At 44.6% G+C, this 27,927-nt stretch overlaps 2 protein-coding genes across 2 annotated transcripts; one reads left to right on the plus strand and one right to left on the minus strand.

Moving 5' to 3' along the window:
• Nucleotides 1-3,664: 3,664 nt before the first annotated feature.
• On the plus strand, nucleotides 3,665-15,232 carry LOC307071323 (solute carrier family 22 member 7-like; the record flags this gene model as incomplete). Its single annotated transcript, XM_079730309.1, has 17 exons — nucleotides 3,665-4,048; nucleotides 4,265-4,368; nucleotides 4,778-4,932; nucleotides 5,107-5,275; nucleotides 5,917-6,045; nucleotides 6,458-6,609; nucleotides 6,796-6,904; nucleotides 6,991-7,197; nucleotides 10,713-11,103; nucleotides 11,311-11,414; nucleotides 11,741-11,895; nucleotides 12,148-12,316; nucleotides 13,169-13,292; nucleotides 13,840-13,949; nucleotides 14,224-14,438; nucleotides 14,602-14,710; nucleotides 14,977-15,232. The coding sequence occupies 17 exons, from the start codon at nucleotides 3,665-3,667 to the stop codon at nucleotides 15,230-15,232; spliced, it is 3,042 nt and encodes a 1,013-aa protein (XP_079586435.1).
• Nucleotides 15,233-16,422: 1,190 nt separating this feature from the next.
• Nucleotides 16,423-27,517, minus strand: LOC307070498 (ATP-dependent RNA helicase DHX15-like). Its single transcript, XM_079729003.1, has 14 exons — nucleotides 27,376-27,517; nucleotides 26,514-26,841; nucleotides 25,980-26,173; nucleotides 23,797-23,956; nucleotides 22,905-23,123; nucleotides 21,959-22,126; nucleotides 21,473-21,559; nucleotides 21,232-21,381; nucleotides 20,678-20,786; nucleotides 19,692-19,883; nucleotides 18,577-18,699; nucleotides 17,996-18,186; nucleotides 17,102-17,271; nucleotides 16,423-16,798 (listed from the first exon to the last, which is right to left on the minus strand). The coding sequence occupies exons 1-14, from the start codon at nucleotides 27,438-27,440 to the stop codon at nucleotides 16,681-16,683; spliced, it is 2,274 nt and encodes a 757-aa protein (XP_079585129.1). The 5' UTR covers nucleotides 27,441-27,517; the 3' UTR covers nucleotides 16,423-16,680.
• Between the last annotated feature and the right edge of the window lie 410 nt (nucleotides 27,518-27,927).

A 27,927-nucleotide genomic window follows, 5' to 3' on the forward strand; every position in this document is an offset into this window, starting at 1 on the left:
ACGACCGGTACGGGCCCCAGAGACCCGCCAGGGTGTGGGTCACTCCCGGGATAGCCAGAGGAATCGTCATCCTCCTGGCTTCCTCCGCCCGGTTCTTGAGGAGACCGGGGCAGGTCCAGGTCCGAGGACCGATCCAGTGAGGAGTTGGGGAGGTAGTGGAGGTTCTGGGTGGGTTCTGGGTCTGAGAGATAGTCCTCATCATCGCTGGTGTAATCTACGTCGTAGGACTCCACAGAACCGTCTGACCCTGACAAGTGGTTCGAGGTTGTAGTTCTGGTGGTCTTCAGGGATCGGGTCCCATCTTCAAAAGGGTAGATGCACAACCCAGGGTCTTGGATGGTCCCTGAATAGCCTTTATTGGGCGAAAGATGGAGGCTTCAGGGCCTACGAGACATAAAACATCTGGCGATTTCGACAAATGAGTTCCCTTATGCATCCCTTTGACGTATGTCCAAATAATTTATACCATATTATCCAGAATACAGAATGTGAATTTCATACGATCACCAAGCACGTAGCATGACACACTAAGCAATGTATATGTCTTTAAAGATCAACCCATCAACATCATGGTGTCGCAGTGCAGGTATCGCAGAAATGGCAGACATTTCAGAAGTGTGGAGCATGGGATTCAATGAAGATATTCCGATCCCCAATTGGGAGTGCAGGCCTGGCTGGGCTCCGCGGTCGGCTCTGGACCTCCATCACTCTAAATGGAATGGTATGCCTGCATGGCAACCGTAGGGCCTTCACGTCCGCACTCCAAAGCCGGCTCCAGCGAAACAAACGGGAGTGTGTGTATGTGTGTTTCTTTTCGAGCTTTTGTTTACACTGAGCTTTTGCTGCCCTTACCATTCTCGTATATATCACCGCTGTGATTTTGGAAGCATCAAAACATCTCCATTTAAAGAACTGAATGTTAAGAAGGACGGTAGCACACATCAAACGACGACCTTCTGTCAGGATGAGATGTATTGTGTATTTAGTTTTTTCTTATTTGTTTTACAGGCATATGTGTATAATGGGGTCAGTCTTTGAACAGGCACAAGGAGAACCTTGCTCTGTTAAAGAGAAGCATCGTATTTGGAAATTACAGTTGATATGACAAGCTCCTCACAATTATTATATTTCAATGTGAATAAAGCAGTTAGGCCTATAGCGTGTTTTAAACCTTCGAGGGCCACTGGTTTCCGACCAGAACAGCACCTTAAGCTTTCTTCGAACCATAAGTCCCCGGTACCAGATGGTGGAGCCAAATCGTTGTCAGGTTAAAATCCTCTGAGCGTGCTTAAAGGATATGGTATTGTGCAGTGATAGGGAGGTCCCTGTTGGTCAGATCAGGGACAATGAGGTGTTCTACAATGGATAACCTGTATCCTGATTGATTGGTTTATTGGCAAAACAAGCACAGTTTTACATCCAATGATGTTAAAGAGCTACGGTGTGTCCTTACGACCGCGTCAACAATACAGCATCACTCAGACCCACTCAAATACAATCTATACTAAAGAATACTGGTATTATTAAAAGAGAGCCTATACAGTCATTCAATTATTCACAATGGTGAAAGGAAACCGGCTGGAATACAAGATGGTCGAGCAAGCAAACATGTCCCAAACTGAACAGGTGAAGAACCTATATATATACTATAACAGTAAAGCGCCTACAAACTAAAGGTTTGTAGGCGCTTTACTGTATAGGCTGCTGTTGCACACTTACTGAATCCTCTAAGCACTCAAAGTTATTAAAAAACAGAGGCTTCATCTTCGGAGGCTTCCCACTTCAGTCCGGACAGCCCAGGAGGACTTCCCCAAGGGGAACCTACCCTTCCTAGTCAGGTAATACCTGATGCCTGTTTGGATTCATCGCTATGGAAACTGGGAGTCGGAGTTAGGAGTGGGAGAGCTTTTTTTGGTCACGGTCATGACCTTCTAACCTTTGAGGGAATTTGAAATGTTATGTCGCTGTTACTGTCTCTCTTACTCTGTTTCTCTCTCTCTCTCTCTCTCTCTCTCACTCTCTCTCTCTCTCTCTCTCTCTCTCTCTCTCTCTCTCTCTCTCTCGCAAGGGTTAGGGTTAGAAGAATGCATAAGGGAATGCCTTCTCCCTTGTGACCGGTTTACCCGAGCACTAAGGTTAACATTTAGATGACAGCTCAACTCTCTCCCCTCTCTCCCTTCCCTCCCCTCTGGCCCCAAGAACTCTGGACTCTGAAACCCCTTTCCATTTGCCCCCAAGAACCCTGGACTTAGAACCCATAATGTTCCACGTATTGCACAGTTCAATCCATTTACTTTTTAACTTTATTTTATAAATGATATATATATATCAGAATTATTTTGCAGTATTTAGAATTTATTGTAAATTACGTTTTTTAATTTTATTTTACCACATTTGATCCTTTTCTCCTTATTGCACCGTGGGTCAGAAACAAACACAATTCCGATTCCTCTATTTGTCTTGCACATATTTTGGAATTGACAATAAAGCTGACTTTACTTTGACTTTGACACTGAGGAAGGTAGGGTGGCTACCCCAAGCACAAAGGTTTACATTAATATGGCACTGAGAAAGGTAGGGTGGCTAGATATTATACAAGAAACAGGAAACACAGCTTTAGATGACTAAAAGGAAACAACATATAGATTTTTTTCTCTCTCCCCCTCCCTGTCTCTATGACAACATATTTTTATCGTATTGTTGTCCAATGGTAACTTATCACCTTTACATGTACATTTTATTAATTCATCAATTAACAAGCTACGACAAGACCACATCACATTTATTTGAACATTAATTTGCAGTTACTAACAGCAGTCCAATAATCAAATCAATTGACTTTACTTTCAGCATAGTGTATCTTCCATCTTAGTTGACCTAAGAGGCCAGAACTGTTCGACTGCAGAGTAACGCAGATTCTACAATATCCGGCCGCACACTGGTGCATCGTAAACACAGCAGACTGTGTAGCCTGCTCATGTTGTACACAATATGGTCAAGTCCGTTTTCTTTAGTCCTTCTTTCACAGTCGTTTTGATATAGTCGTGGTTGTGGGGAACATGGTTGAACCAGTGTGGTTCCACAGTGATGAGTTTAAATCAATCTTTTGTTAAAGTGTGTGGAGCAGCTCCTCCAAAATGTGTTTGTTGTCACTCTCACATTGGAATGGAAGTATAAAATTTAAAGGGGCTGTGAACAGTGAACTCCGGAGGATAGTCAATGATTAGATGGGATTGGACCCAGAACCCTGGTTTGGAGATGGAGGAGAGGCAGTATATAAAAGACAGTGTAACTAAGCGATTGAACCGTAACCATGCAGCCATACATTAACAACTAAAACTAGAACAACCTAAAATATGTTGTGTTATTTTGGGAAACCATCTGCTGAGACTGTATGGATCAGTCTCTTCTTACAGCCTGCCAAGAGCTACTACTATTGGATCGAGGTTAGTGTGTTGGTGTGATGGTTATGACCAGATAACCCTTAATGGTTAACTTGGAGACAAGTTGAGTGAATGTGTGTCTTAATTAACCTATTAACCTTGCGTCTATACAGCTGATCCATGGCTACAGTTCCCACACTGTAGTGGTGAACAGTACATAGTCCTCAGCCACTGCTAAGAGCTCAATAACAACCACCGCCACTTGGAGCTGTCAGAGCAACATGAAGTTCGACAAAGTACTCTCGAAAATCAATGGATTTGGGAAATTTCAAATCGCTCTGATGCTGGTCCAGGGAATATCTCGGATCACCTTGCCCTGCCACTTCCTCATGAACAACTTCATCGCTGTGGTTCCGACCCACCACTGTGACCTCAGCTCCCTGGAGGACGGCGGGCTCTACGGGAACCTGACCCAGCAACAGAGGCTGGTGGTCGGGGTGCCCGTTAGGGGGGATGGGACGCTGGAGACCTGCGGCATGTATTCAGAACCGCAGTACCAACTGCTACTGTCCCCCTCCAATGCTACCGACCACATCCCCACCGTTCCATGCCCGAGTGGATGGGTGTACGACAACAGCACCTTCCAGACCACCCTAGTCACCGAGGTCAGTGTGTGTGTGTGTGTGTGTGTGTGTGTGTGTGTGTGTGTTTGTGTCTGAACGCCAGGGTTACTAGTTTGGCTGTCCTAAGGATGCATGCACTTTACATTTTTAAATGCATCTATACTTAACAAGGTGATCTTCCCAACACGACGCTAAAGTAATAAAAAGGTCAGCGTGTGTTTTAGGTAACTCTGTGTTGTATTCGATGGGTCTCCTCAGTGGGATCTGGTGTGCAGCAGGAAGGGTCTGGACAAAGCCACCGCCACCATATTCTTCATCGGAGTGATGTTTGGGGCCCCCACCTTCGGCTTCCTCAGCGACCGGTAACCACTCAGACTCAGGCTCTGTGATCACAGCTGCAAACTCGGGGGCCACATATGCTGTTTATGAGATGACCTGTGAGTCCTGTGTAGAATGTACATAGTAGTGTATGTGTATGAGTGTGTTTTAACTTAATTTCTGTGGTCCTCTATGCAAAGGAATTCAATCATGATTAGGAAGGGTTTCTTATGTATGCTTTATTGCTTTGTGCTATTGATTATTTCCTCACGGCAAATGCAATGAATAATTTAAACACATTAATAACCTTACTTACAAATGAATATCATTTTAATATGTAAGAGTGTACTTTAGGTAATTAATAAATGCTCAGTCATCAACTGACATTTGTAATCCTGTTATATACACATGTGGTTTAGATGAATGTGATTTTCACGGGGTGGTGGGGATCAGATTTGGCCGCAGGAGGATGCTGCTGGTGTCCTACCTGGCCACCATGTTTTTTGCGATGGCCAGCTCGTTCTCCAGGACCTACGTGATGTTCGCCATCATGAGATTCCTCACAGGAGGGGCCATAGCCGGGATCAGCATCATCTCCATTGTTCTGAGTGAGTGTTGCTTTCAGATCTCCATAGAAACTCTACAGTTATCCTGATTCATTGGTAAGTATTACAGTGTACAATTATGTCCCTCTTTTTTCATTGGGATGAAACATGGATATCCATATTTGATGCGTGGTTTCTCCAATGCATGGTTCTGTTGTGTTTCTTCTCCTTCTGCAGATGTGGAATGGTGTGGCGTGGAGAACAGGACGTTCGCGGGGGTGATCGGTAGCATTGATTGGACGATAGGCAGCATGGTTCTGTGTGGAGTTGCGTACTTTATCAATGAGTGGAGGGTCCTCATTGTGGCCGTGACCTCCCCTCTCATCCTGTCAGTAATCAGCTGGTGGTGCGTTGCTTTTAATAATAGAACTCATGCCATCCCATTTTTTGGGAATGACTTAAAGCATAGACCTGGTTTTATGCTTTATGGCCATGTTGTTCCAATCCTATTGACCCCATGTTATTCCCCACACGGTAAAACCGAGTCCCGTAGGTTCATAATCATTGACGAGGGAAGAGTTTATTGGATTACAAATTAATGCTTTACCTTAATTACTATTCATTTAATATTGATTGATATGATTACCTACTACAGTATCCATGACCCTTGTAGATTCTCGACCGATCACAAGAGAGCAAAAGAGAGCGTTAGGGAACAAGTGGCTTGAGCCACCTCCCATCATGGTAAGGAGTATTTATCCACGTGTTCCTTAGTTCTGTATCCTGGACTACTATAGTGGTATGCTATACTATCTATACTGTTATCCCAACAAGATTGGTCCTCTTCTGGTCAACATATTAGTGAAAATGATACTACAATATTCGGGGCTGGATCATTTAGTTGTTGGGGCGTTTTCACTTCCAGGAAACTGGTTTCGAACCCTCAGGTGAGAGGTTATTTGAATAAAAGCTTTGGCTAAATGATTAAATAGTAAACAGTGTGATTATAGTCTGTGTGGCTGAATGACATGCGGCTTGTTGCTACAGGTGGATTCCAGAGTCTGCGAGATGGCTTCTGGCCAATGGAAGGGCAGAAGAGGCCCACTACTACATTATGGAATGCGCAAAGATGAACAACAGAGTTAATTGTGTAGCTGATGTCACACCGAAGGTAACGTTAGATTAGATTCCACCTATTTCATTGATCATAAACTCTGCAGTTTCTGTCCTCTGTACCCTGTTAAATGTTCTTTCAGTGGTTTTGGCCAGCATAACAATGGATTTCTGTTCACTTATTCACAGTCTCTGTTGGAGTCTGCAGGGATTGAGAATGAAATGAAAAAGTATACGTTGTTGGATCTTGTAAAAACGCCCAATATGAGAAAACTGGTTATCTGCTCTGGTATACTATGGTATGGTCCCAACACACTATGCTTGAATGTTGAGGTTCAAGGGTGATACATACACCTAGACATGCATCAAGACTCAAATTAAATATTTAAAAAAATGTACCCACTTGGTTTTTATATTCAGTGAGAATGCCGGCATCAATACAAATTAATTCTCAATTATTTTCATTTACTTTCAGGTTTGGCGTTGCATTCACATATTATGGAATCAGTTTAAATGTGACCGGGTTTGGCCTGAACCCGCACCTGACACAATTAGTCTTCTCCTGCATCGAACTCCCAGGGAAGCTGATCGTCTACTTCTCCCTGAACGTTGTGGGCAGGCGGCCCTGTCAGATGGGTGCCATAATTCTAACCGGTGTCTGTATTTTCATCAATATATTTGTTCCAAATGGTAAGTCGTCCATCTAGTAGTCTGAACATTAGTCATACTAGTCACAAAATACATTACTCAACAATGGGAGATGGCCTGTGTGTTTAAAAATAAGTCTATAATCTAATAATGTCTTCTACACAGATCTATGGATTATTCGCACTGTTGTTGCCATCTGCGGGAAAGGCCTGGCCGAAGCCGCCTTTACAATCATGTTCCTCTACACAGCCGAGTTCTACCCCACAGTTGTACGGTAAGTCAACAAAACCGTTGAATCATCAGCTCTTTTGTTGCCATTTCAGCGAGCGGATTGGCTGATGAGACACACCTGCTTTTCAGGCAGAACGGCATAGGCTACACGTCGTTTGTGGCCCGCCTGGGCGTATCCATCGCCCCCCTCATCATCCTGTTGGACGACGTGTGGCGTCTCCTCCCTCAAGTAATTTACTGCGCCGTGGCGGTTGTGGCCGGCTTGGTGGCGTCGCAGCTCCCGGAAACACACAACACCCGCATGCCAGAGTTCATCGAAGATGTGGAAGAACCAAGGTCAGCCAGCAAAGACTGCAATGAGACACTGCAGAATATTTTACTTTTCCCACTTTGTATTTGAAGATAAGATATTTTTTACATTACATATTATTGCAATATCTTTTTATACTTTTTTATACTTTTAAATTTTTTGTCTAACGTTATATCTGTGAATTACAAGTGGTCGAGGTTATAGTTGTTTCTGTTCTTATATCTTTTCCCAGATCCACAAAAGTTATCCAATTCAAAGATGTCAGTCCAACTGTGATTTGACACTGGGAAGGTTTCCAACTTTTGCCAAACGGTCATCCACCATTCCCACTTTGTGACTCAATACAATCCCAATCAAAGCAATTGGATGCAGCTGAAGACTATTTTGCCCATAATTATGTTGTGTGCAAACAATCTCAAATTGAAGGCAAGGATCTAAAATGTAAAATAACCATACAATATCTCAGAGGGATGTAGCCACTACAAGCCTACTAAATATCTTGTCATGAATATGTCAGAAGGTATATTACTATATATCTCAAAGTCAGACATTAAAGGTGACATATTATACCACCAGGTGTGAATGTGATTAGCCATTACAAGCAGTTTAGAAAGTCAGCCTCTTCTTACATCACAAGGTGGCATGTCAACCTAGATGTGTGCAGGATAGATCAGTCTAGCAGCCTACCCAGTGGACTGTAGCAAATGTTGCTCATCTATCCGTTATACATCTATGTGGACACACCCACTTGGGATGTCAGAAGAGGCAGATTTTCAAAACGCCTCTCAATGGCTAATCACACTCACAGCTGGTGTTATAATATGTCACCTTTAAACTCAGTTTTGGAAATACTGTAGATCAGTGTTCTTCAACCTGAAGGTGAAATGTTTGATTTTATTCTTGAAATAGTAACATTTACAAACATAATTGAAAATAAATATAGATTATAAATATTGTGGTATTATGGCTTGTTATTTTTTGACTAGTGTCTTTTTTTTTGCATTCCATCTTGTTTTCCATTGGTGTTTTAGGTTAATTTGTGTTAAATAAACACACTGGGAGCATAAGCAGCGTCAGTGACTTTTTTTCCCCACTGTTTCCCACTGGCCATGGCCTTCTTGCGGTAATAACTGTGTATAAAAGGGGGCGCTGGCACTGCTTAGCCACTGAATATGTATTTATTTTTTTATTTTACTATTTGCATTTGAGGTGGTCTGCAAAAGGCCTTGAGGACAATTAAGTGGCACACTTAAAGTCAAAGGTAGGTAACCAATGCTAGATAACCATGTTATAGTGGTGTGGTCTGAAGTGTTGCCAACTCTTTCCAATAAAAGAATCTAGCAATAGCTCCAAAAGTCACTAAATTCACCAGATGAGCTCTTTTTTTCTTCTCGCTTTACTGACCGCCCCACACGTACACCTACTGACTGCCCCCCCCAACCCTTTGTTCAAATGTTAATGTGATGCTGTAAATAACATTGCTGTGAATAAAGATATAATTCAAAATTAACCTAATCTGGCTTGTAGGATATTTTAATGGACTGTGCAATTAGGTTCTAATTCAAATACACATTTTTAGAGCAAGATGAAGATCTAGCTCAAGTGATATCCCAGGTACTACAGTGAAAATAATATAATATAAAGTAGAATAAATTACATTCATGCCCTTGTAAAAAATGAATTATCATTTCATCTTCTGACACTGGTTACCACTGCAGAGAACCCTCTGCCCTTATTATCAGCTCAGCCGTGGTAAAGTGAACGTGTAAACTATGTAATCCTTCCCCTCACTACACATTTGCATGCATAAACTTTAATGGTTGATTATTAACAATCTTTCAACTTCGACCAAGCATTGGTCCGTCTAAAATAAAACAATCTCTAAACGAGTGAGGCTACAATATTTAAATCATGCCCTGTACTCAGTTAGACAACCCCTTGGGCTGGCTGTATCTATTTCCTTCAGGTTATTCTAGCTTGGGGTTTTGCTGCATCGTGTTTGACGGTGACGTTTCAAAATTTGTAGTGAAGTTAGATGATTCTGGAAGAATAAAAGATTGAATCTACAGACAAAAACCCTCTAGTTATCCCTAGCACGACCCCCTGAATCATTTCATTTACTCCCTTCCTTTACCCCCCTTTTGTTGTTCTGGGTTCAGCGCTCCGTCCATATCTGTTTAGCTTGGTGAGACCGTCCAGATATTAATTTAGTTTGTGTTAATCAATAAACCAGTCTGAGGATCGGGGGGGCCTCATCTGGGCAGTAATTGATTTCCAAATATGGGCGACAACCTCATGTCGTTCAGAACAAACTCCAGGTAATCAGAGGGGTGCTCCTGCTCTCTTCAATACCACCATATCTAGTTGGAAGTAAAGCAAAATAATATTTTTATCTTAGCATTTCTTTTTCATCTTTAAACATTGTCTATTTTGGGATGGAAACTGCTTAGATTGCTTGGTTTAATAGTACACTTTTTATTGGCGCCGCTATTATTGTTTGAACTCTTTCAATGGGATAGCGGCCAGACTGGTCTACAGCGAGAAAAAAAATAATGAAAACTATCAGGACCTACACACAGCTTTTGCCGTGCCTTTATATGAAACTCAGTGTCTAGTTTGGTGGCACACAGAGGTGAACTTCAACAAGACATTGGGAGTAGTGCAGCTTTCAACCGATCACAAGCCAAAATGTCTCCATTCTTGTGAGCCATCATGTTTAGAGATGACGATGAGAACTTTCATTGGATACCGGTCTGCGTCCGGCTGCAGGTTAATTAAGGCCTTTAAGCAATTTGCTGAAACGCAGCTCTATTCAGTGTAAATGTGGCATTCTCATAGTCCCTCCTAAGCGTCTCCATCATAGTTTTCCTCTACTGTAGTTTGGTGTGTTGTGTAGGGGCCGAAGAGGTTTGGTCCAAGCGCTGGTTTGGACGGATCTTGTTAACATGACTCAGATACAAATTATGCATGCAGTTGTTGACCACAATTCTTAAGGTTCAGCTTTTAGAAATGTTATGGTTAAAACCATGTATTTTTTAAACGACTTAACAGGAAGCATCGGGCTAGCTTTGCACCGGTTTTTGCAATTTATTTATCAATTGTTAAGTTTAATTAAATGTGAATTAATCTGTCCCATTTCAACATGTGCTAAAAAAAACCAAGAAGGTGGTAAAAGCAGGGGTTAAGTGTTAATGACTTTAATAGTTTGTAATTATTCTTGTTCAGGAACGCATGGCTGGGCCATTAGGACATATCCTCATGTCCTAATGGAAAAAAAGATCAGTATTAAAATAAATTAGAACACAATGAATCATTGTCCCATCTCCTATTTCCTGCTTTAAATACATAAGCTATGGAAACTCAATGACCAGTTACATATTCACTTCACAAACCCAGTTGGCTGAGTTAAGAAAGAAATGATTGCTTTTCAATAGCCTTAGAAAAGGTTGGTTCTAAAAGGGTAATTTAAATGGGCAGAGCATCCATGTTTTGGTCATTTCAAGAACAGAAGCCTAGGGTTAGGCTAGGGTAGGTTCAGAAGATCCAAAATGAAGTTTGAGAATGTCCTCGAAGATATTAACGGATTTGGCCGATTCCAGAAGATGATTATAGTGATTAGCTTCATCAGTCGCTTCTCAATGCCATGCCACTTCATGCTGAACAACTTTATCGCGGTGGTGCCGTCTCACCATTGTAACCTCACTGCTCTGTACGCGGACGACTGGGCGTTTAGAAACCTGACGCCTGAGGAGCAGATCACCGTTGGTGTTCCCCTCAGGGATGATGGGAAGCTCAGCTCCTGTCAGATATACGAAGAACCCCAGTATCATCTGCTGTTGGGAGACTCCAACGACACCCAGGCAGAGAAGGTGCACTGCCAGGGCGGATGGGTGTTTGACAACAGCACCTTCAAGTCCACTTTGGCCTCACAGGTGAGACATGTGTCCCTATTACTACTCAACAATAGGCTTCTTTAGGGGGGCAAAAAAGATTTTTAGCACCAACTTTTAGGTCCAACTCAATGCTAATGTGTTGTGCACCCTTGACTCTCGAGTTTTAGTTCCCTGTGTAAAGATTTCCTAAAAAGCCAATGTTATTGAGTCAATGTTTTCGTTCTTCTTTTGGGCTTGTGTTTAAAGTGGGACCTGGTGTGTGATCAAAAAGGAAAAGACAAACAAACCGGCACAATATTTTTTCTTGGAGTGATGTGCGGCGCAATGTGGTTCGGAAGTCTCAGTGACAGGTAATTGAATTATTTTTTGTTCCACTGATGACAAACGTTCACATTTCAATCAGGCCTTATGACAATTCCCACCCCCTGTACCAGATCCAACTATTTAACTGCTTTAGATGGTACTTGCAAACATGCAGGTCATAAAAGGGTATATCCTTTTGGGCCCTTGGGTTCAAGCCCACAGTCTTCCTGTAGAAGCATCCTTGAGCAACGTGCCCTTAACCCTACCTGCCCGTAACAAAGTGTCTGGATAAAAGCACCTTCTAACTTGATCATGGATGAGTAGCATCGTTGATGAGGCTGCCATACGAGACACCGTTGTGGTTCTTCCTTAGGTACGGGCGGAGGATCATGCTGCTGGTGTCCTACGTGTTTGCCCTGCTGTTCGGCATGGGGAGCGCCTTCTCCGTAAACTACGTGATGTTTGCCGTGATGCGCTTCTTCACGGGCTTCAGCATCACCGGCATCATTATTGTCTCAAGTGTCCTGAGTGAGTAGCCACCTCAAATGGCTACTGGTGATATCAAAATACCACCTAGTGGTGAAATAGCGGCCCTTTAACATTACTATCAGTCTATATCAACAAATAATGTCATAATCACAATCATGATTTCTACATTATTATGTATCCTCAATAACATGACAGTCTCAAAATCATCGTCTCTTTGCAATCAAACATGCATCAGAGACACCTCCATGGCTAACATGGGGGTGATCCCCAAACACGGGGGTTCCTTTGCAGATGTGGAGTGGGTGGACATTCGGCACAGGAAGATGGTGGGAGTCATCGACAGCTTGTCTTGGAGCTTTGGCACCATTGGCTTCGCGGGCATCGCTTACCTTGTGAGATCCTGGCGACTGCTGGCCTTCAGCGTGACCGCTCCCCTCCTCGTACCCATCTTCACCTGGAGGTAGGACCCCATGCTGTACCGCTGTACAGCTTAACGACGGCCAGCCTTTGGGTTCTGGTCGGGGGGATCGCCTGATATGCAGATTGGTTTGCAGGAGATTGTTAACATGTATACTATAGATATTCAATGATACATTTTGCTGTGTATTGAGGCAGATGAACAAAAAAATTATGTGGGTGGCGTTTGGGTCACAACAATTATCCAACGGAAAATGGGGTCATGGGCGAAAAATAATAATTTCAAGACTTTACAACCTGGATCCTACTTTCCAATCATTTTTGGCTTGAAAGACTAACTGGTCCAGTATTGAGCTATTTCAGCCACGAAAAAGGCTGCAAGGTGACCATATAGGGCAAAAACGTATGTCAATGTACGTCCTCTAAAAGTGCAGTTTTATGCCGCCGACAGGCTCAGATTGTTAAGATAAGTGTCTGACAACGTTTGCTCAATACTGGACCAATGCCAAACGCTGTTGTCTACATTATTAGCTTAGAGCCCGAAACGATGGGAAATAAGGTCCAGGTTGAGAAATCTGAAAGTACTTCTCAACACTGAATCCTCACCAGGGTCTGACAAGCTAATCTTACATTGACTAACAGCTGGTAGTTTCATGGGTGGGTCAATGGTGTTATACTGTATGTACTCATCCTACTACTTTAATTTCATAGACACTGAAAGATGAATACCTTTGCCATATAAAATAACTCAAAACATAAATGCATGACAGCTATAACCCAGGAGGAAGAGAAAAAGAGGGTTTATGTTTTGGTCAGTGGTGGTATTGATGACGGGTCAGAATATGAGCTGCCGAGTGTATCTGGGTTTGATGTAATTTATGACCTCCACCATTAGGTGGGTTCCAGAGTCGGCCAGATGGCTCATAGCCAATGGAAAGCTGGCGCAAGCTCAGACGAGTTTGCGTCTTTGTGCCAAGATGAATCAAACCGAGGAATTTGCAGAGACACTAACACCCGAGGTTAGTGTTTCAAAAACACCAGGGCCAATGCCATTGTTGATCATCCACTCACACAGTGACTCCTTGGCCACCAGAGAAACATATTTAGGACATGCAGAAGGCCGGAGGTTCTGAAACGCTTAAAAATTGTTCAATGTCCCCAAACAAACTAGCTAGAGCCCCCAAATGATGCACAGATGAAGTATACCATCAGTACTAACATTGTGCAAAAGCATACTACTTTTCCTGCTTAGGAGAGAGCTTAACAAGGCTTCATGTGTAGGCTATTCTGTAGCATTTATCTTTATAAAAAACGGTTGTACTTCTGCACATTGTAAGCAACATACTCATGGGAGGCTTTGTCTGTGCAAATTGTTTGGTTCTAGCAGTTTGTTTACATAGGCTACATAACAAAACCTTGATAGGCGTCATTTTGTTAAGCATTCTAGAACCTCCCAGAAGGACACATACAAGCCCTTTTTCTCATCTCACATATCTCATGTTATGCTGTGTTGTTGGCCTGGCTACTGGATCTTAACACAGGGATGTGAATCTGTGTTGTGTTTAGGCCCTGTCTCTGGTCATTAAGAATGAGAAGAAAGACCGAGTGTACACATATCTGGACCTTGTGCGGACCCCCGTGATAAGGCTTCTGGCCCTACGGACAGCCATTGTGTGGTCTGCATTCTCATCCTGCAGATTGATTCAAACATTAAGCATTTAAAATACCTGTTTAAAACAATGTTGATTACCCAAATATCATTTCAATATTTTATTTATATAACACTTTTCCGCACGCTCAAAGACAAATAAGCGGTATATAAATCAAACAAATTATTATTGTAATGTATCATCTTTTTTTATTGTATGTGCATTTTTCAGTGGTTTAATCGTTCCTTGTAGCCTATTCCTTTTATGACGGATCTGTTATGTCGATCTTTTGATTTTCTAGGTTTTCTGTGGCCTGTTGCTTCTACGGCATCAGTTTTGATATTGGTGGCTTTGGACTCAACCTCTACTTGACCCAATTTACCTTTGGCCTTATTGAAATACCTGCCAAATTCATCGTTTACTGCCTGCTGGATAAGATAGGCAGACGAAAGATGTTGGGAGGGGCTCTGTCCTTCGTTGGGATTTGTATCCTAATCAATATTTTCATACCAAGAGGTATGGTTTCACCTGATTGTAGACACTCTAAACCAATTGTATGTATACACAATCTAGGCCTAGTTGTGTTCCAGTATGAGTTGGTTAAATGTCCTACTAAATAGGAATATTTGCACTGACCAACCTTCTAATTCTCGAAACTATTAACCTTTTTTCTTCTCAGAAATGGCAACACTCAGGACGGTGGTAGCCGTCCTGGGAAAGGGCTTTTCGTCCGCTTCATTTACCACCATTGTGCTGTATACCTCAGAGCTGTACCCCACAGTAGTAAGGTATATACAGGCCCGTCTACCATAAAATTTACATCCCACCAACATATAAAATGATCCAATATGAAGTAATGGGCAAATGAAACAAAAATGAAGCAAAATATAGCTTTTAGCTAGTTAAATATATAGAACTAGGTTGCTTCCATTATTTAGAATTATTGTCAGTTCTATATGGAGATTTTACCTAAAATGTTAAATATGGCTAGCCTTCATGAGTTACCACTGAAGTAAGCCTTCTCACCACTGGAAATACACTTACGTCTTTGCAGGCAGAACGGTATGGGCTTCAACTCGGCCATTTCTCGCACTGCGGTGGCCGCCACGCCTCTAATCCTGATGCTGGACGACGTGTGGGTGAGCCTGCCCAAGGTCATTTTCAGCTCCTTGGCCGTCGTCGGGTCGATGGTAGCCTGGACGCTTCCAGAGACATGCGACCGGTGTCTTCCAGAAACCATTGACGACATCGAAAATCGCAGAAGTGGCGAGAAATTGTCGCTCCCTAGTAAGCAATGGTTGGCAAACTAGGTATTAGCGCCATGTACAGATTGTTTTATTACTGAATGTAAAATAAATAAAAAAGTAGCGTTGTTATTGGTATTCGTTCATGAAACAGCTCCAATTATTTGAAAATGAAAAATTTAAATCAATAATTTAAATAATTGCCTTTTAACATTATATATTACATTAATGGTACTTCAATTAACAATAAGTAACATTACTAAATGCAGAAATAAGCATTATTATATGGCATTAGAATAGGGGTTGGGGTTCACCAAACGTAATCTTTTATGGTTAGGGTTAACCCTAACCCTATGAAATAATGTATATATTAACTTAGTTAACATAAACAACCTTACCTTATAAGTAAACATGAATACCATTATGAAATGATTACTGCAATAACTGTTAATTGTTAATTTATGCACCCTTATTGTAAAGTTTACATTTTTATGTAGGCCTAATATCAATAACGAAATCACTGGAAGCTAAATACACTGGGGGAAATAGTACACTATTCAAAAAAATTCACCAATCATGCACATCTCCATTATGTCACCATGATCCCATAAACCCCATAGAAATAAATAATTGACTACCTCCCAAAATGTTCCATTTTCTATTAAGCATTTGCTTAAATCCGTGCTTGGCCAGTATGTAGTTGAGGTCGTAGGACTGGGAGCTTACTCATGTACGTATACTACGGCTACTTTTGGGTTCAAACTAAAAGGTCCCGGATACAGTGTGCGGGATAGTGGCTAATATTTGACTATTTCCCTGGGACATGGATAGAACTGGCTTTAAACAATGTCAGGGGTTAGAAGGAACCACTGGCTAAACCGAACGCAGAATGTTCCAGAGAGACTGTTTAAAACAAACCCTGATCACAAACAAACTGCATCGGGTCAAGGCCATTTTGGCGCAATCCGTCAGTTCATGCAAACAAAACAATGGATGCAAGCATCGGTTTTGCACAAAACATGTCGGACTGTAATACAATAGTTTCTTGATAGTGTGTCAGCCAAATGGATCTGAAGTCTGAGTAACCGCATTGACAGATCAAGCTAGTGAATAATTCATCCAACAGAAAGAACACGACATACAACAAGACATGGCGGTCCAGAGAACCAGCTGACCCTCTACTGAGCACTTTGTTATGCTCAACCTAAACCTCTTGCCCTTTATATACGGAAATCATTTGAAGATATGAAAAGACAGTAGGTCAAAGCTCCTTTATTAAAGAAACAAGGCGAATATACAGCCTTTAAATTTTATGCAATTTCCTTCAGGAAAGTGAACAACAAAGTGACAAGTTCATGATATTCCTTTTGAAAATCTTTCCGCCGGGTTGGAAATTAAATCCGACACTTAAAGAATGAACCGTAGTAAAAATGAAACAACAGAATCAACTCAAATGATTAAGATACATGGATACAGACGGGGAGGGTCTAAAATTGGGACGTGTCGCCTGGTGTTCAGTACTGCGAGTACTCCTTGGTCTCTAGTTTGGCAACGATTCGCTCCAGCTGTCTCTTGGCTTCACATTGGGGGAAGTTACCCATTTCATAGTATTGAGGTGCGATCTTCACCAGCCTGGAATATGAAAGACACGTACACGATAAAGTTAGAAAATAACACGTTTGTTTCTTTACCTCTGAATACCACGGAACAAATGTGTTACCGAGGATTTTACATAGAGATATTCATTAACGTTATTACACAAAAACAATATTGTAAATAATATTTCGAATTTTCAACATGAATGGAAGTGATGCAGCGTCTCATCTTAAGGGATGACGGCCACTTGAGCAATATGACACCAGATGCACCAAATCCCAGTGTTGGGGATAGGACAGCACCCCACTATGGTCCCTACAGAGCGCAGAAGAGACCCACCACTCTGGTTTGATGTCTGTACACGTGCGGATGTAGTTCTTGGTTGTGAGGACAAACTCGTTGTAGAGCACCCACTCGGGCTTGTGATCCAGGACGGTGGAGGGGTGCAGCTGCACCACCTGGTTGTCCTTCACGGTGAGGTAATGACCGGTGCGCTCTAGGTGGGCTACCTGCGGAGGGAGGGGGAGCGAGAGAGACGGAGAGTGCAAGAGGGGCAGAGACAGAAAGGGGGGCAGAGAGACGGAGAGACAGAGAGAGCAGGAGAGGCAAATATATGAAGTAAACTAGATCATTGGTATAAATGTCAGTTATCGGGAACACACAAAAAACAGTGGGAGGCCATAGTTGCATGACGAGAAACAAGTCTTCTGCGTCCGGTCAGTGTGGAGAGGTGCTGTGTGCAGGCCGGTCTCCTGCTCTTAGGGAGCGACCGGTCAGTGTTGAGGTGGGGGGTGGTGTGTGCAGGCCGGTCTCCTGCTCTTAGGGAGCGACCGGTCAGTGTTGGGGGGGGGTGGTGTGTGCAGGCCGGTCTCCTGCTCTTAGAGAGCGACCGGTCAGTGTTGAGGTGGGGGGTGCTGTGTGCAGGCCGGTCTCCTGCTCTTAGGAAGCGACCGGTCAGTGTTGAGGTGGGGGGTGGTGTGTGCAGGCCGGTCTCCTGCTCTTAGGGAGCGACCGGTCAGTGTTGGGGGGGGTGGTGTGTGCAGGCCGGTCTCCTGCTCTTAGAGAGCGACCGGTCAGTGTTGGGGGGGGGTGGTGTGTGCAGGCCGGTCTCCTGCTCTTAGGGAGCGACCGGTCAGTGTTGGGGGGGGGTGGTGTGTGCAGGCCGGTCTCCTGCTCTTAGGGAGCGACCGGTCAGTGTTGGGGGGGGTGGTGTGTGCAGGTCTCCGGCCTCACCTGCATGAAGAAGCCGGTGCAGAGCGAGCGGCGGATGTTGATGTAGTAGTCCCGGCTGGTGAACTCGGTGCTGCGCCGCGGGAGGCTGAAGCGGTCCATGATGCGCGACAGCTGCTGCCGCACGTTGTCCGCAGACACCAGCGAGCGGTAGTTGACAAAGTTGTCGTAGCACCACTGGTTGGACTCATGGTCTGGTTGGAGGAAACATGGCCGATCAATACTTGCTTTGTATTGTCATGTGCTCTAGGAGTTGGGATGGGGAAGACTGCGGGGGGGGATTACGTCTCACTTCACAATCTCCTGGCTCTATTAGGGTCTTTTCACTTCTGACACGTTGACACATTTTAGATATTATTTTAGAATCTGTCCTTTGTTGGGGGTTTCTTTGAAATCAATGTATTTTATTTGAACATGCACTCCAAACCAAAGGGCCCGTTTTCAAAAGAAAACATCACTTCTCAACGTTGTTTTCAAACGATTAAAAGGGCGAAACAACGAAATAGATTTGCCGCCCATAGTACCGCACTACCACTTGTCGAATTGGGTTTAAACATTGCAGCGAATCCAACAGCGTGACTCACTCTGCTTGAAGGCGTGGTAGACGTTGAGGAAGGTCAGGTGGTCTCCGTCGATGTGGGCGAAGCGCATCTTGGACTCGTCGGCCGCCTTCTTGGCCTCGGTGGGTCGTACGAAGCACTGCGGGACTAGACAGGGTTGGTGAGGGCCCCAACACAGCCGCCCACAGGCATGAGTCAACGCATCCGCAAACACACACGGAGCAAAGCCAAGGAGCAAAGCCTACGCTGCCGCTGCTGCTGAGGAACAACAGAGTGGGCCCAGCCCTACAGAACCTCTGGGGGGGGCGGGCACAGAGCAGGGGCCGGAATCCAAAAGAACTACAAGGGGCGGAGCTAGGCCATGTTTCCTGTTTCAACAAGACTCTATTGAAGGAAACTGGTTTGCGCGACTGGATGAAGCTTATATATTTGCTGCATCCAGTCGCTTCATATATTTGAGTATATATTTGCAATGGACGGTCTATTTTAAAACAGTTAACGAGTGCTGGCCGAGTTTGTGTTCGACAATCACATGCTTACAGATCCCTTCCTCCAGCAACATGATTGGTTGAAACAAATATGAAGTGAAAAAAAGTGAAACATACAGGTCCCCCAGATTTGAGCCGGTCTGCCATCACACTTTAGATTTTAATCTTAAATCTGATTTGTGACACTAGAGGGGCTGAGGTCTTGGGGAAATAAAGGGGATCTGGACTCAGATCAAGACTGTTGTGGTCAGTCCCCAAACTCTGCAGTTTGATGCATTGGCTTCTGTGAAATCCCAAAAATAAGATTTCAACAGAACTGCAATGTGTCATTATAAGGCTGAAACGGAGGGCCGTTTGGGTAAACTAAGACAGAGACACACTGGGTGAGGGTGTGTCTACAGAGGAGATGAACAAGAAGATGGTTTCCACTTTGACTTCACACTTTGAGCCTTCCAAGGTAACTATTAACGGGTAGAATAACAAAATAAATAATAATTTAGAAAAGCAATTATTCCACGTTCTGGTCTAATAAAGTGCAGTGTTTAGATTATAGTGCTTTGGTTTGCGTGTGGCTGTGCTATAACCGATCTACCCTCGCCGACGGTATGGTTGTGGCTTTGTTTGTCGAGTCGTCCCAGCTCTGGGCATTACCTGACAGCATGGCGGTGATGGACAGGATCTCGTTGGAGCAGTTGAACTCGCAGCTGGCGATGACCAGCTTGGCCAGCTGGGGGTCCAGGGGGAACTCCGCCATCATGGAGCCCAGCTCAGTCAGGTCTCCGTCGTCGTTGAGCGCCGCCAGGTAGTTGAGCAGCTCCAGGGCCCGCATCAGCGTCTCGGGGGCTGGAGTGGGCGGGGCGATGGGGGGACAGTTCACCACGAAGTATAGCAGGCCCAAACCCTAACCCTATAAACCAGGCTTCATGGAGCATTATACCAGGACCTGATGAACCAGGCTTCATGGAGCAGTATACCAGGGCTTGTGAACCAGGCTTCATGGAGCATTATACCAGGACCTGATGAACCAGGCTTCATGGAGCAGTATACCAGGACCTGATGAACCAGGCTTCATGGAGCAGTATACCAGGCCTTATAAACCAGGCTTCATGGAGCAGTATACCAGGGCTTGTGAACCAGGCTTCATGGAGCAGTATACCAGGGCTTGTGAACCAGGCTTCATGGAGCAGTATACCAGGCCTTATAAACCAGGCTTCATGGAGCAGTATACCAGGCCTTATAAACCAGGCTTCATGGAGCATTATACCAGGACCTGATGAACCAGGCTTCATGGAGCAGTATACCAGGGCTTGTGAACCAGGCTTCATGGAGCATTATACCAGGACCTGATGAACCAGGCTTCATGGAGCAGTATACCAGGACCTGATGAACCAGGCTTCATGGAGCAGTATACCAGGCCTTATAAACCAGGCTTCTTGGAGCAGTATACCAGGGCTTGTGAACCAGGCTTCATGGAGCAGTATACCAGGCCTTATAAACCAGGCTTCATGGAGCAGTATACCAGGCCTTATAAACAAGGCTTTATGGAGCAGTATACCAGGGCTTGTGAACCAGGCTTCACGGAGCAGTATACCAGGGCTTGTACAGCAGCGTAGCGGAGGCCTTCCTGGTCCACTCACCTGGCGGGTCCATGAAGTCAAAGTGTACGAGGTCATCGATGCCCAGCTTCTTGAGCTGCAAGACCACAGAGCCCAGGTTGGACCTCAGGATCTCAGGGTACGTGTTGTCCTAGGGAGGTTTAAGGGCCGTGGTTAACACATGTGATGCCCCCCCAATCAACACAACTCCTTGCTCGCAGGAGGTCCATGGGACATTTCGATTTTTGCAATCTGACCAAAAGAATAAGTAAGAGTTTGTGTTCATATTGGTGGTGTACCCGTTTACTAGATACAGTCACTACTACTCATTATGCCAAGATTATATTAAAGTGTTTCAATATGAGGTTTGGAATGTCAGTGAGAAAGGAAAACTAGTTTTAGTTCGATACCATTCATAACAATTCCATATACTTTGACGTTATGACACTCAGTTATACTGTTAATAATAGCATTTTCAATTCATAAGATATCGCAATAAATCCCCCATGATTCCAGTGATAACACCTAACACCCTGCCTACCCTGAATCCTTGACCCCTGACCCCCTCCTCGGCCATCCCGTGAGCCTGTGTGTACCTGCATCTCTGTTTTGTAGGCCTTCTCCGTGTAGAGGCGGAAGCACTTCCCTGGCCGCGTGCGGCCGGCGCGCCCCGCCCGCTGCTGGGCCGAGGCCTTGCTGATGGCCGTGACCAGCAGCGACTCCACCCGGATGCGAGGGTTGTACACCTGGACGCGGGGGGTCAAAGCACAGCCCGTCACAGAGGGCTCCTGGTGGCTCTCAAGGGACCAATGCCACAAAGCCTTCCGTCTCACCCACCTTCTGTTTGGCGAAGCCGGGGTCGATCACAAACACAACGCCGTCGATGGTCAGGGAGGTTTCTGCGATGTTGGTCGACACCACAACCTGGGATGGGACGACAGAGGCTTCTCAACTACATGTCTGGGGGATTTGACGAGAGCCGTGACGTAGAACGGCATTAAGACCGATTGAGTTTCCTTTATGGAGATCTTCTCTGAACACATTTTGCTGACATGGATTTTACTCTGCTTTTGTCATGCCTTGTATCTTAGGCCTTTGACAAAATGAGTGCTGTTACTATACATCTATGTACACACATAATAATCTTTAATGTGCTATATTTGGTATTATGATTATTCTTACAACCCATTTCAGCTGACACTCCATTTCACTTCAGAACAACACCTCACAGGGATTCTCTTGGCCAATAGGATGTCTATGTTGTTTTGGCATGGAATGTGAGTGGCGCTATTTTGGTGTGCTGGGCGGGGTCTCGGGCGCTACCTTTCTCCCTATTCCACCGCCGGGCTTCCTGGGCGGCGGCGGCTCAAAGATCCTCTGCTGCTGCTGCGGGGGCAGGGTGGAGTACAGGGGGATGATCTTGATGTCCCCCACCTCTGGCCCAAGGTCGTCCACCTCGCGCTTGATCCGCTTGCACGCCTCGTCGATCTCCTGGAGGGGGGGGCAACAAGGACGGGGAACATCAGACCAGTGGTTCTCAAACCTCTTTGGCCAGCACCATCATTTTAGACAAAGCAAATAATGGCACCGGTTCCCACAAGGAGTTCAGGCAAAAAAGGTATTACTGCCCTCCCATTTAAGGAATGAACCCCCAGCTTAAAGTGATGGATTGGAAAATAAATTAAATCGCTGAATGAGCCGTCTGCGAGGGTTGGAATCACGTCATTGTGATTCACAACAGATTGTGTAGTTCATGCATTATAAATGTGTCACCTCTGTGAATACGTGTGGGCAGTCATTGTACAGCTCGTGTGCAACACATTTCTAGATCTGTCCACATGCACTTTATTTCTAAAGAGTGCGATTGGGTTTTCCCCCCTCACTCAAATATATTAACCGATCCCTTCCTTGACAGCATAAAGCTTCCATCCCATCTCCCTGCAGTACACCCTGCATCTCCTGAGGGGGGCGCTCCTCCCTCGTTGAGAAACACTGGATTAGTGCCTTTAAACCGTTTTTGATCTGCTTCTCAGTGAGTTGGTTGCATGTATTTGGGCTACTGGTGAGACAACATGAGCACATTTTGGTAATGAGTTTGGACTGTGGCTACATCTTGATGCTGCAGTGGACACCATCACGGGTTACCGTGGTTACTACGTTCAGAAGCATGCATAACTCTTCCTTCCGGGTGGTGCGGAGGTTTATGCGAAAGCACACATGGCGGTAAAGCAGGGGCCCTTTGAAAAAACGAAAAGGCGTGATTGCGAACCTCTTGCCCCGTGAGGAAGAGGAGGCAGTCACCCTCCTCCTCCTCACACATGTGGATCTGGATGACGGTGCGGATGGCCGCCTCCAGGTAGTCCCGCTCGGGCTCGGGGGTGTAGAAGATCTCCACGGGGTGGGTGCGCCCGGGGATGGTCAGCAGAGGGCAGCTGTCGAAGTACACCTGGAACTTCCCGGCGTCCAGCGTGGCGCTCATCACGATGACCTGGCGGGGGAGAAGACGATGCAGAATTAAGTGTGGAGGTCTGCGTGGCCACAGAAAGACATGGCATTTCCCAAATGGACTGTACATTTAATGTAAATACAGAAAAACACTGCCCCCTTGTGTTTAAAATTAAAGGCGACATATAATACCACCAGGTGCAAGTGTGATTAGCCATTACAAGCCGTTTTGAAAATCAGCCTCTTCTGACATCAAGTGTGCGTGTCCACCTAGATGCATGACGGATAGATAAGCGAGGTTTGCTACAGTCCACTGGCTAGGCTGGTAGACTGATCTATCCAGCACACATGTAGGTGGACACGCCCACTTCTGATGTCCGAAGAGGCCGATTTTCAAAACTGCTTGTAACGGCTAATCACACTCACACCTGGTGGTATAATATGTCACCTTTAATTTTAAACACAAGGGGGCAGTGTTTTTATGTATTTACAATAAATGTACAGTACATTTGGGAAATTGCCCTGCACTTTGCTTGTCCATCATGTGTCCATCATTCAATGAGAAGGCTGTTGCCACCCAACAACCTGCCGTCGCTTTAATCCACCGCAGCCTTGGTTTAGAGAACAGTTTGTACTAACCAATCAGACATTCATTTGAAAAGCACACCACTATAATAAGCATGAAGTGTGGGAAATTAACTTTAATAGAAGTGCACCTTGAGGTCCGAGCGCTGCCGCACCACCTCCTTCAGCACCCCCATCAGGATGTCCGTGGCCAGGGTCCTCTCGTGGGCCTCGTCCAGAATGATCACGCCGTAGCGCTCCAGCAGGGGGTCGTTCATGGCCTCCCTGAGCAGCATACCGTCTGTCATGTACCTGCACAGGGACACACACACACCCACACAGTTCAACAGGTGCATATCACAGCACTTTCACGAGCCACCTTATTGTATGTTTATACATACTATGTGTACACTTTTGTGCATATCAGGGATGTTCACGATTAGTCGTGATTACCATGGATCGGCAGACACCGGAGTGCAGCACTCAGCTTGCCCTCTTCTAGACATCCACGTTTTCATGTCTTATATGATCGTCAACAAAGTAATCGATGCCGTTTTATCATGGTTACTGAGATAAGTACCCCAATATAGAGAAAAAAGGGTAAAATACTAATTTCTTTTGCCATTCTCCCCTAAACACTACGTGAAAATTCCACTCTGCTTCGAACCCAGTCATCATTGTTTTCGTGACGCCAGACTACATTTTCCGAGGTAGTCTGACGTCACGACCAACGGGCACCGACGGCGCGGCGTGTGTGTTGATGGTGAAGCTCCGTCTGAGCAAGGATTTATTTAATGTCCGAATGAGGGTTAGGCTTCCCTGACACCAATTGTATAATGCTACGGTGTGTGGCGGATATAGTATACAAGATTGCTTATTATAACACTCATAACAGTTACACAACGACAGTACAAAAAAGTATCATAAAGTCATCGTCGGTCGTAACCATGGGGATAACACCCCCCCCCCCCCTTTCCTAAAGCTGTCAGCCCAAAAGGCTTTGTTCTTTTTTTAAATCACAGTGTTGAATTCCAGCTGAAACAGTGGTCTCAATGGCCCTTTAACAGACTTTAAGAAACCATTTCCACAAGGATCAACAAAGTAATGTCAAACTTACGCCAGGCCATTTCCATTTGTATTTTGTCATTGAGCTTTTATCCAACCTACAGGTCCATTAAGGTCCATGGTCCATTAAGGTAGAGGTCAGGGCATCTTGCTCAAGGGCCCCTACATGTAAGGCTGTGGACATCAGGTATTGAACCCAGCACCTTAACGCTGCAAGCCCCAACCAAGGCGGTCTGCCTTTGAAATTTGAAAACGTGAATGTGATGCAAGTTAAGTTAAATTTAGGGGTGTAATGGTACACAAAAGTGATGGTTCGGTACGTACCTCGTTTTTGAATTCACGGTACGGTACAGGACGGTACGGTTCATAGTTAAGGGGGAAATTTAAAAAAAACGCTTGTTTGTCAACAACGGAGAACGGCTGTAGATCAGCAGCAATGAAAACACCAATAAACTTGGTTATGGCATTTGCATTTCTGAATTCCCAGACAGGGGTTGTTGAAATAGTGTCGTGAGCTGGGTTTGCACAGCTCGTTTTTTTTTCACAGCAACGGTGATAGTAAAACCTGGATGGTGCCTTTTCAAATGCGTGTGCATGTTTAAGTGCTGTATGTAGACACGGAGAGCCCTCTTCGTAGCCGGAGAGCCTGTCGGAGACCCTCTCCGTAGCTTACGTGCGCAGCCAACATTTTTTAACTATCCGTCTACGCCATGGACCTATTGGTCGACGCAACGGAGACGGCAAGGGCTGTGATTGGTCCTCTAACAAAATCATTTCCTGAAACACTTCTCTGGTTTGACTTTGCACCTTAATTACTTTGTACATTGTTTTACTTTGCACCTTAAGGTCCAATATAACACCAAATAAGATTTGAAAAGCTTTGGAAGTTTATTTACAACACTGCTTACATGGTTTGTAGTCAACATATAAGATCGATCGGGCGGCGAATTGCATTGCGTATCCGACATCCCGATGGAGAGCTGCTGAGGGGTCTCCGTAGTTACGGAGTCTGAGTAGTATACTTTGGCTAAACGGTCAAGGAGGAACTCCGACTTCAAGTTGTAAATTCTGCATCGCAAAACAAGCCTTTACATTCGCCACATTAACGCTATGTACGCCACATTTACGCACCGCGGTCCACCTCCGTAACCACACCGAAGTGCCTGTACCGTGATGGTTCGGTACAAATACGTGTATCGTTACACCCCTCGCTAAAGCATGTACACATGTTGCATGTGTTGTCCAAAGTTAACACAATACACAAACTCACTTCAATATTGTTTTGGCCGAACTGCAGTCCTCAAATCTGATCGAGTAGCCGACCTCCTGTCCCAGCATGATGTCCATCTCGTCGGCCACTCTCTGGGCCACACTCATAGCAGCCACCCTCCTGGGCTGTGTACAGGCCACCGCACGCTTGGGCCCCGGTATACCTTTCACCAGGTCCACGCACCACTGGGGGATCTGCACAGATTAAGAGCATTAAGAGGCCACAGAATCTGAACCTTGAACAGTGGCTTCAAATTCTGTTTGATTTCTTTGTTAGTATATTTGAAGGTGAAAAGTGTATTGCTGATATGACATTATACAGGGATAAATCTATTCTTTCTTCTCATTGCCATGAGAATGTACCGCTTATTTTACTGGACTTAACATTTGGTAGGTACTCGGCAAAAAGTGACTCCCCAGGTGGGTCACGGTATGAAACAGTTAGGGAATCCCTGCTTATGAGCTATGATTTGCTCACTTGTCTGCATAGCGTTAGCACACACACGAAAATAACGTTTTGAAAGTGACGACAAACCTGGGTTGTCTTGCCGGACCCAGTCTCGCCAACAAGCACAAAACTTTGATGACGAGTGATGATGTCGTTGAAGCTTTCCTTATAATCCCACACAGGCAGTTGTAACCTTTTTTTAAGGATCTCATAGTAGCGCGGTGTGTGTGGCAGGTTGGTGAAAGGATTTATTTGCTGGTGCATGGCTAGGCTGGGTTTGATGGGTGCTATAGCTGCTCCGAGAGGGACACAGTTGTAGGAGACACCCGGGGGCTTGACGTCCTTCTCTCGGTCTCTATCCCGGTCCCGGTCTCGGTCCCTGGAGCGATCCTCCCGATCTCTATCCCTGTCTCGCCTGAACATTGAATGAAAAGGTTTAACTTCGTCAGTTTGAAATGACTTCATTCTGGATAATAAAAAACATCAGATTACAAATAAATGTACAAATACACTACTATGTGAAATAACTATACGTTTATTAACGTATATCAGCACAGTTCATTGTTGGCGTGCATGACATATGGGGCTATCTCTGAGCTAACGAGAAGCACATGTGCTAGGACGAAGCTTGGTCGTCTGACAGAGGATAGCACTGTCCTCGCTAGCCTTTAGCATGCTACCACCAATAATAAACACATACACTTTAGATGGACCACGACTGGATATAAGATGGTCACTGCAAGTGCATGATTTAAGTGCGGCTGTGGTGCATGTAATACAGTTGACTAGAACAAAACAACCGTGTATCAGATGACAAGACTTGGATTAAAAATACATGAATGGTTTATAAGAAGCTAACGTTGCAGCTACGTAGCGATCAGTAGCCTAGCCCGGCGCTAATTGATTCGATAACGTAGCTGATACTGTTAAATGTTAGAATGAAACTTACCCATCAGACCGCTTCTTACTGGTGGAGTGGTCATCGCCCAGATCTAGACGATGTCTTTTGGACATGTCTTTATGGACAATTGTGTGATATTTCAAAACAAACTGTAGCTAGCATCCAGCAGATAGCATCCAGAGTCACTACCTTTCCCGACAAGCTGCGCTGAATAAGCGCATGCGCGAAGACAAAAAACTTCCAGCGATGCGACCCGCTGTGTGGCGTTGGCTCAACGTAACAGTGCCGAGTGCGGTTGTTGCAAAGTATATTTTTGTTATTTATGTCTGCAAAGTGTCATCTTTTATATGACTCGATATTTTGCAGGATACAACAAGAGTTCACTCGACTCGACACATAAGATTCAAATCAACAATCAGATTACTTTATTATTACAGAGCCAGTGAACACAAAAACGTTTTGTTTTTTGCTTACCAATCAGATCGCTCGAAAATATCAATTTATTTCGACCAATCAGATCACTCGACATAAATTTCATTTTTCGGCCAATGAGATTGCTCGATATATTTTTTTTCTTTTTGACCAATCAGATCATTCGAA

This window comes from Pollachius pollachius (genome assembly GCF_949987615.1).
Source record: "Pollachius pollachius genome assembly, chromosome: 2".
NCBI lineage: Eukaryota > Metazoa > Chordata > Actinopteri > Gadiformes > Gadidae > Pollachius > Pollachius pollachius.